The sequence below is a fragment of the Theobroma cacao genome, chromosome 4 (genome assembly GCF_053813885.1).
Source record: "Theobroma cacao isolate CCN51 chromosome 4, ASM5381388v1, whole genome shotgun sequence".
NCBI classification, from domain to species: Eukaryota; Viridiplantae; Streptophyta; class Magnoliopsida; order Malvales; family Malvaceae; genus Theobroma; species Theobroma cacao.
In genome coordinates, this window is record NC_142642.1 from 31,023,381 (window position 1) to 31,033,515 (window position 10,135).

General features: G+C 34.8%; 1 protein-coding gene across 2 annotated transcripts; it reads left to right on the forward strand.

Moving 5' to 3' along the window:
* Positions 1 to 3,527, forward strand: LOC18602122 (receptor-like protein 6). 2 transcript variants are annotated; one of them, XM_088805992.1, is made up of 2 exons: positions 3 to 941; positions 1,485 to 3,527. In XM_088805992.1, exons 1-2 carry the CDS (start codon positions 47 to 49, stop codon positions 3,071 to 3,073), a joined length of 2,484 nt encoding a protein of 827 aa, XP_088662118.1. In that variant the 5' UTR covers positions 3 to 46; the 3' UTR covers positions 3,074 to 3,527. The 2 variants fall into 2 exon arrangements, with proteins under 2 accessions (XP_088662117.1, XP_088662118.1); XM_088805991.1 differs by having other exon boundaries at positions 1 to 3,527.
* The last annotated feature ends 6,608 nt before the right edge of the window (positions 3,528 to 10,135 follow it).

Consider the following 10,135-nt stretch of genomic DNA (forward strand, 5'->3'; position numbering starts at 1 on the left):
TTACTAGCCTGTCAAGGAGTTTTGAGTTCTATAACTCTCCGTCTCAATGAGCTTGCTCAAATTCTTACTCTTGCTGCTTTATCTTGTTTCTTCTGCTAGTTTTGTGCGGCCACTATGCCACGATGATGAGCGATCAGCTTTGCTACAATTCAAGGAAAGCTTCATCGTCAATTCTTCGGCCTCTGACAGTGATGATGCCTATCCCAAGACCAACTCGTGGGAAGTCGAAGGGGAAAGTGCAGATTGCTGCTCGTGGAATGGGGTCGAGTGTGACAACAACACTGGTCATGTCATCGGCCTTGACCTTGGCAGCAGCTATCTCTATGGTTCAATCAATTCCAGCAGCAGCCTCTTCCGTCTTGTTCACCTTCAACGGCTCAGTCTAGCAGAAAATTTCTTCAATTACTCTAAAATTCCTTCTGCGATGAGGAACCTTTCAAAATTAACATCTCTTGACCTCCGTTTCTCCAGCTTCTCAGGTGAAATACCGTCAGAAATTTTTGAGCTATCACACTTGGAGGACCTTGATCTTTCACGGAACTTGGTGAATCTGCAGAAGCAAGGCTTTTATATTCTCGCTGAGAAGTTAACGAAACTCAGTAAACTTTATCTTTCCGATGTGAAGATATCTTCTAGGGTACCTGCTGTTCTGGCAAATTTGTCTTCATTGACAGCTTTAATTTTGAAAAATTGTAGCTTGCATGGTGAATTGCCCACAGGAATTCTTCAATTACCCAATCTTAAGCATCTCCGCTTGGAATTGAATCCGGATCTTGCTGGGTATATACCAAATATTCATGGCAGTTACCCTCTTATGGAGTTAAGCCTTGCGCATACGAATTTTTCGGGACAACTGCCAGAATCAATTGGAAAGCTCAGGTCCTTACAATTGTTGGACATCTACAACTGCCGTTTTGAAGGGTCAATACCTACCTCGATAGGTAACCTTACTAATCTTAACTATCTTGACCTCTCGTATAACAACTTTTCAGGACCTATCCCCCATTTGCTTGGAAACTTAAACCAGCTTGATACTTTGGATTTATCTTTTAACAGATTTGTTGGTGAGATACCGTCTTCCTTAGCCAATCTTTCCCAACTCACTTATCTGTCCCTTTCCACCAACAATTTTAGCCCTAGACCTTTGTCCTGGCTTGGTAAGCAAACCAAGCTAAATTTGCTGGACCTGACAGAGACCAATTTATATGGTAACATCCCTCCTTCTGTCAGAAACTTGACTAAAATTTCTGAATTGTATCTTGGATGTAATCAATTAGATGGTCAGATTCCAACTTGGATAGGAGACCTTACCCACCTAACTCTGGTCAAACTTCAGGAAAATAAATTGGTAGGTCCTATTCCACAGTCAATCTCTAGGCTTGAGAATCTCATACTTCTTGATCTACAATCAAATTTTCTAAATGGCAGTGTGAAATTTGGCTTCTTTGTCAAGTCAAAAAATCTCATCAGACTCCAACTTTCAGGGAACAATTTGTCTTTGACTGATGTCAAGATCAATTTCACTCTTCCTAAGTTCAAGCTTTTGGGATTGGCTTCATGCAACTTACTTGAGTTCCCAAATTTTCTCCGTCGTCAAGATGAATTAGAGTTTCTGGAACTTGCTAACAACAATATTCAAGGCAAAATTCCAAAATGGATTTGGACCATTGGAAGAGAAACACTATCCTATTTAGATGTTGCTTATAATTTTCTAACAGGATTTGAGGAGCTTCCCGCTGTTCTTCCATGGAAAAGGTTAACGATTTTGGACCTTAGATCTAACAAGCTGCATGGATCACTCCCCAATCCACCGCCTTCTGTCATCACTTATTTTGTCTCAAACAACTCACTAACAGGGGAAATCTCACCAATGTTCTGCAATCTGTCTTCTCCTGTTGTTTTGGAGTTTTCGAATAACAATTTGAGTGGAATGCTGCCACCATGTTTGGCCAACCTTGGTGCCTTTCTGAAAGTACTCAATATTCAAAATAATCACTTCATCGGTGACATTCCTCAAACGTATGTGAGGGGTTGTTCATTGAGGATGATCAACTTTGCGCAGAATCAGTTGCAGGGGAAGATACCAAGATCACTGGCCTATTGCACCATGTTGGAAGCTCTTAATCTTGGAAAAAATCAAATAAATGATACTTTCCCTTCTTGGTTGGGCGTTCTTCCAAACCTTAAAGTTCTGGTCTTGAGATCCAATCGATTACATGGTGCGATAAGGAAACCTCAAAGCAGTTCTGAATTCTCGAAGTTGCAAATAATCGACATCTCTGACAATAATTTGGGAGGTGAATTGCCACTGGGGTATTTCACTAAATGGAATGCCATGAAAGTTTTCAACGCAGGTAACTTATCATACATGAATGCGACCACAGGCTTTCAGAATAAAGAATTTTCATGGTCTGATTACTATCGCTACTCAGTTGAATTGACAAATAAAAGAGTGGAACTACAATATGAGAGCGTTCAAGATTCCTTCACTGCCATTGATCTCTCGAACAACAAATTTAATGGAGAAATTCATGAAGACATTGGAAATTTGAAGGCGCTTAATATGCTTAACCTTTCAAACAACAATCTCACAGGTCATATCCCATCATCCATGGCCAGTTTAACACATCTTGAATCGTTGGACCTCTCTCGAAACAAGCTCTCAGGAGAAATCCCTCGCCAACTGGTACAACTCACATTCCTCTCATTCTTTGATGTCTCTCATAACCGTCTCAAAGGGCCCATACCTAGTGGAAGACAGTTTAGTACATTTGATACTAATTCATTCCTTGGAAATTTGGGATTGTGTGGAAGCCCTTTGCCCAAAAAATGTGGAATTCCTGAAAAGTCCTCAGGGCAAGATCCTTTGAACTCTGAAGAAGATAAAGGCATCGGAAGTCTGTTTTCGTTTGATTGGAAAGTAGTTTTGGTGGGATTTGCAGCTGGGCTAATCATTGGAATGCCTCTAGGTTGTAACTTTATTAACAGGAAACATGGAAGGTTTTTAATGGTTTTGGGAAACAAGCAGTTGAGAAGAAGAGAGAAAACGAGGAGGCATAAATTTTGTTTTTGAAGAACCATAAATGGTTTCTTAAAGCAAATTGTCTTTTGATGACCAGTGTTGAAGTAGTGGGTTTCGTTTCTGGGAAGAGCTTCACTGGTTTGGCAATGGAGGTTCGCGGGAAATTCAAGTTTGTTGAAGTAGAAGAAGAGCACATGACTTGCATGTGCCTCATTTAAATGATATGTCGTTTAGCTTTATTACTAGTGTCGTTTTATAACTTCTGTTTGTTCCTGTTTTAACTTGGCAAAACTGTGCCGTTTCACTCAGCCAATTTTTCCTTTAATTTGTGAGCCGTTAGAAAGGAATATTTTGCAGTCTCCAATGCAAAATTTTCCTCCGTTGTTTGCTGTGGCCAGGTGGCCTTTTTTGTTAGTTGGTTTGCTTGTTTCTCTCAACCGTATATAAATGAGACGTTTATGTTTATAATGAAACGATGAGGTTTTATGCCGTTTTAGCTTCACAACTATTTTTCTCTCACTTCTCTCCTGATTTCTCTTTTTTCTTTCTCTGTTCATGTTCATCATTTTCACCCATAAATTCATCGTTTCTCAACAACCAGTCACCTAGGCAAATTTGCTAAGGTGCATGGAAGGAGCTGATTCAGATTCGGATGAATTTCTTAGGTTCAACTGAGGACTTCTCTTATGTTGTAAAGAAAGGAATGTGTTCCGAAGTTAAATTTCTATGTTACCGGATGTATGTGTGTGCTTAATTCTAACTTATTTGTAATATTTTCTTCTCGTGGATGATGGGAGTGATAAAGAACTTGTTGATGTATAGCAATAGAATAAAGGTCTTTGATTTGTCTTGTTACGATATAGAGTCATGCAACTTGTTTAGTACGAAATAAATGAAAAATAAAAGTAAAGGGGGCAGCTTATTACTGTGATATAATTTGTGAGAAAAGTTTTTGGAGATCGAGCTTTGCCAAACTGATGCGTTATTATACAACCGGACGTTGATGCTTGCTCCTTTACGGGCCTTTCTTAAGTTTCCTAAGCCGGATGTTAATGCCATGCCGATCTATTGTAATCGCGACCAAAAATATTAATGCCATTTTGGCACTTGACCCCTAGTGAGAAGAGTAATCTTATTAAGACTAATAAAATTTTAAACCATCACTATAGCCATTTGTCATGCTATTTTCACCATTGTCTCCACTGAAGTCAGGTGTTGACTACCGTCACTCTTCAGTTTTTAATTTATTTATTGTTAGATGCGTAAAACTTGATATATTTATATATAGTATAATTATTTTTATAATTATCTTTTAATCACCTCTCATATAAAATTCTGAATTCATCATTGATTTAAGTATCAAAAATAGACGTAACATCATTATAAAATAATTATTCTTTTAATTCCACATCACTTACTTGTTAGCAAATAATTATTCTATTAATTAACGTGTTAATTAATTAGCACAACTTACATCAGGGCCGCCCCTTGGGTGAAGCCACCCAAGCAAGGGCTTTAGGCCCCCAATTTGGGGAAGCCCCAATTTTAGAGAAAATTTATAATTTTATAATAATTATAATATAATTAATTATATTAAAAATATATAAAAATTAAAAAAATATATAAAAGTAAAAAATAATTAATAAAATTATTTGTTCTTTCACTTTTTAATTATGTGCCTAATAAATCTCAATTTTTTTATTATTTTCTTATTTCTAAAATGTTATTAATTCTCAATTATATTCTCTCATTTCTAATAAACTAACAATCATATGTATTTAACCATCTCTAACAACTATTTTTTTCTCACTTATTTCTCTTATTTCGAATCAACGCATTTAATAATTTACAACAGCTATTTTTTTTCCTATATATAAAACCAATTATTTTTTTTCAATGTACAATATCTACTTTTGAAATCTTCCTTTCTCATTTGCTCTTTCTTCCTTTAATTTCAATTTTTATCCAAAAAATACACAATAAGTCTATTCTTTTATTATCTTCGTCAAGCTGTGAGCCACATTTGAAAGAATATTGCCTTAATCTTTAATGTTCCTTAAAATATAACAACTATTCTGACATTGATGGTTTCGATTTATTTTCAGAGTTAAAAATTTTAAAAGAAATTATACAAAAAGAAAACAGTCCAATTGACATACTTAATCATATAAAAAGACTTGATTCTTTTCCAAATGTATATATTGCTTTTAGAATAATGTTAACAATTCCAGTAAGTGTTGCTTCAAGAAAAATAAGTTTTTCAAAACTAAAATTAATAAAATCTTACTTAAGATCAATAATGTCTCAAGAAAGATTAAATGGATTTATTATATTATCAATTGAAAAAGAAATATTAGAAAAACTTGATTATAAAAGTTTAATTAAATATTTTGCATCTCAAAAAGCTAAAAGAATAAAATTTTAATATTTTTTTTAATTTTAATTAAAAAAAAACCTCATTTAAATATTTCGCTTTAGGTTTTTGAACTTATTGGGCCGCCCCTGACTTACATCAGTAAACTTATGCTTATTCAACATTAATAGAGTTGTTCATAGATCAACTTGTACCGAGATTATCAAGCTTTTCATTTTTAAAGTCAAACTCGAGTCAACTCCACTCAACCTATTTAATTATTATTTTATTATTATACCAATAGTATATTATTCTATTTTAATCTTTAATATTTTTAAAAAATTTTAAAATTAATAAATATATTATTTATCAATAAAATAAAGTAATCGAGTTGAGTCTGGCTAAGCTGAAGCGTAAAATTCTATATCCAAGCTCAACTTTGGATTGAGCTTATAAGCCTACGTGAATAGTCTAGCCCTTATATACCTTTGAATTTAGAAATGACTCAGTGTGGACATGTTGAACCAACGAGATGACACACTAGAAGAACTACTCGAGGCATTGAAGAACAAGGTATGTAGGCCTTAAAGACGAGCTCGTTACACTTAGGCAATTAGAGAGGGTGGTGTGCTTGTTGTCCAAATGGGGACTCGATTGAAAGTGCATAATTCCACGAAATTTTAAGGCCAAAGATAGGCCAAGTATGTCAATAATTTCTTATGGAGTTGGAGTAGTATTTTCGGGCCATGGGGATCATAGAGGACGTTATGCGCATCAACACTGTTGCCATGTACCTAGTGGACATAACTTTACTATGGTAGAGACATTGATGTGTTGACAAGCTCGAAGGAGCGATCATCAATAAGCAATCTATAGGGAGCTTCAACTACAATTTTACCTTGAATAGTTAAGGATAAGGCAAAAGGAAAGCTAAGAAGGTTGGTCCAAAAGGTTGACGTACGAGAGTAAGTGAAAGAGTTTTTTTGATTTAGTATTGCAACTGAGGGACTTAAGTGAGAAAGAAACACTAATTGCGTTTATGGATGGGTTAAAGCCATGGACAAAACAAGAGCTTCAGCATAGAGGCATGCAAAAGCTCACGTGAAACACAATGGTGGTCTAGGTTCTGATTAAGTTTTGCTCATTTCGACCTAAGGAGAAGAGCAACAGTGGGGGAGACAAAAAAATAGGTCAAAAGAAGAAGTCAAGGAAAAGTTGACACATGACTAAACCAAGGTAGTCGCCAAGTGGAACGGCAAGAAAAGGAAGCCCAATAAATGTCTTTTGTGTAACAAGCTCATGGCTATTCTGTTAGATAAGGAGGATCTAGGCAACGAAGGTGGTGACTTGTTGGGATAAGCCGTGCAGCTAATTGGGATTGGTTAAGGCTTAATTCTAATCATGCAACAACATCATTTATGTTAAATGATTAAAGATTTTCCTTCATCAATAAGACATCAATTATAACAAATTATAAGTCTAATTGGATGATGTCTATGAGATTAATATGCCTTGAAAGGGAATTGTAATGGGTTGCAGTTTATGAGATCTTTATGCATCAAAGCGTTGTCTCAAAATGTTCCTAGTCAATGTATCATTGAGACTGGACATCAATGATACCTAAAGACTGGTACATTCTATGTTCCTTACTTGACAAGTAAGCAACCGATCTCATAAGTTGAAGTATAGAGATACATGGAACTAGAATGTATGTGCTTACCTAAGAGAGCAAGTTCACTGAACATGACCTGCCATAAGAAGTGCATTTAGTATTTCACTCAAGTGTTTGTGCAATACTTCACATGTGTCAGTTGTGTAAATACTTCTTAGACTTGAGACATCAGGTTGTCTTATATGTGGAGTGCTATACTTTGATTTTATCCCTACGGGTGCCTAACCTAAGATGCTAAAACCGGATGCTTTTGGTTATGGCATGAAGCATGTGCAGGTAAATAAGTGGTCAAGATAGGAATCATCACCCCAAGTGATGCAGGGGACATATCCTAATTGTTCTTGGTTGATATTAGCTTGTTGAAGTCCTTAGTCAAGGTAACTTAAAAATTATGAAAAGAGTTTCATAGGTCTTTATAAAGCTGATGATCAAACTTTAAGAACAACTATGGAGATCAATAAGAGTAAACACTGCACCATGCTCTTATCATCTTCGGGATATATGATGAAGAAATGAATTACTCTGAAAGGCTGATCATTGAAAGGTTAAGTCAAACCATCTTGACTCTTTTAACACTTGGGTGGCCATGATGGATTGCTAGATCCCAATCTTTATCTATGAACTCTAAATAGTTAACTTGCTTAATAATAAATTTAAAGTAGTTTAAATTTATATAATTCTAAGTTTAAATTAAGAATTATATGTTGAATTCATTACCAACATGTTAGAAGCCTAATGGGTCACACACCTAAAATGAATGTTGAAAATAAAATGGGAGAGGTGATTAAGTGGGACTTAATCAAATTAGAAGTTATAAGCTTCTTAGCACTTAATTAAAATTGTTTAATTAAGTTGTGCCTAATTAATTAGATTGTTTAATTAAATCATTGGGTTTAATTAATTAAATTGTTAAGTCATTGGGCCTAATTAATTAAATTAAACAATTAAGTTATTGGGCGATTGATTAAATTTGTTTAATTAAGTCATTGGGCCTAATTATTTAAAATTGTTTAATTAAATTGTTAACTTAATTAATTAAATTATTTAATTAAGTTATTGGGCTTAATTGATTAAATTAAACAGTTAAGTTAATTGGGCTTCTTAAGGACTTAATTCAATTGTTTATTCAAATTATTGGATTAATTGGTAATTACAAAATAGCTTTGTAATTAGGGTTTAAAATTAATCTAAGGTATAAATACCTTGCTATAGCCTCCAAAGAAAATGAGAGAAAACGGCTGAAAAAAAAAAAAGAACGGCACATTAGAAATTCCTTTTGTCTTGTCATTCCTTGTGTGAAGAAAAATAGTTTTCATTCACTTGATTTCTTTTGTGTGTTCAGCCTCACAATTTTGTGTGGGATTATGAGTTTATAAAACTCATCTTTGCTAGCACATTGTCAAGGCATAACACTCCCAATCCTTAAAGAAGGATTTTCTAATTCATTAGTGTGGATCACCATTGGAGGTGACACAAAGATTCCTTGAACAGCTTTGGTTTGCGACAACCAAGCTGAGGTGGTTGAGCTTTTTAAAGGTTGATTTGGTGGTTTAACAAAGGATTCATCAACCTTTGTTATTTAGGTAAACTTGATATGAACATATAATTTTTATTTTTAATTTAATTCTATACTCAATTTGGCATGAAAGAGATCCTAAGATGGTGAGGCGTAATTTAATTTTAAAATTATTTTCACTGCGTTTCATTTGTATTTGATGGATGATCAATCCTCACCCAATATGACTAGCATATAGAAGGACCTGAGAAGCGATCAAAGCTTGGGAGCCTATTGTTGCTCAAGGAAAGAAAAACCCATCAAACAACCTAGCCAACCTGAGAGAAAGGCTAGAGTAATGGCGAGGAGTGCCACCATCTGTGGCCAACAATGTCACGACCCTGTACTCCCCTCGAGATCGTGACAATCGCCGCGGTGTCCTAGTAGACACTCATTACTCGAAATGTCAACCCGAAACCCCGCAAGGCTTTACTATCAGTTTCTCATTTCCCTTGTGAGCAACCATTGTCAAATATCATGTCCTAAAAGATTTTAAACTGTTTCCAACTAAAAACAAATAAAATATTAATTTTCGTCTCACAGGGGTATTTTGGTCATTTTTTCTCACAAATTTTGAAATTGGCTAAAACGTAATATACAAGTACAAAACACATAATTCATATTCAAAATGAGTTTAAAAGTCTAAAATCTTCATTTAAAACGAAATTACGGTTATTTGAATATAATAAGAAAATAAAAGAAATATTAAGTAAAATATTCTATTTTCTTATAAAACAATATTTATAGAGTTATACGTGAATAATTTTTATAGCGTAAAAGCTAAATAAATTTATACATACTGAAATACAGTAAGCCAAAATATTTAATTTAATTTATAATAACAAGAGGGTCCCCGAATAAACAAAAGTAAAGAAGACTGTGAACCTACGATTTGGAAAATGCAGATCCAACGGTAGTCCTCGATGAGATCAGCTATCTACAGTCTATACTGAACCTGAAACGGGTGGAAAGGAGGGTGATGAGATTATAAAATCCCAATGAGTAAACAGACATCATCATAAATATCTAGAATTGAGTATATGGAGACAATAAAGTAAATCATCATAAATTGGATCACAGCATTAGAATACATTTCATTTAAAATATGTAAAGAGGTTTATGAATTTCATAAAAACTAGGCTTGTGCCATAAATCCATTCTCAGGGACACCTTGGCTGAGGCATCCTACCGAGACCTCCAAGGCTATTAAAATTCACATTTCACATAAATCATGTTTTTGTTTTGAAAACATAGCAGTTCCTTGGCGTTAGTTGAGTTCCCCCTCACGTGGTGGTTTGGCGTGAAGTGAACCCTAAGCTTTACCCCAAAAGATACCCTACGCGCCTCTCCATTCGAGGTAAAAATATAATGGGGTTTACTGTGCCTCTTTAAAAGGTTGGTCCACAGAAACCCCCTACTGTAGTGATTAATTAATATATATAATCCACCATACAATAAAACTCAATAACATGATATGGCAATTTTTTTGTAATTCACAGTCATTCAAGGCAACCAAACAATTCGCATTTCAAT

Coding starts and splice junctions, on each gene's coding strand:
- LOC18602122 (XM_088805991.1), top strand. CDS start 47: ATGAGCTTGCTCAAATTCTTACTCTTGCTGCTTTATCTTGTTTCTTCT.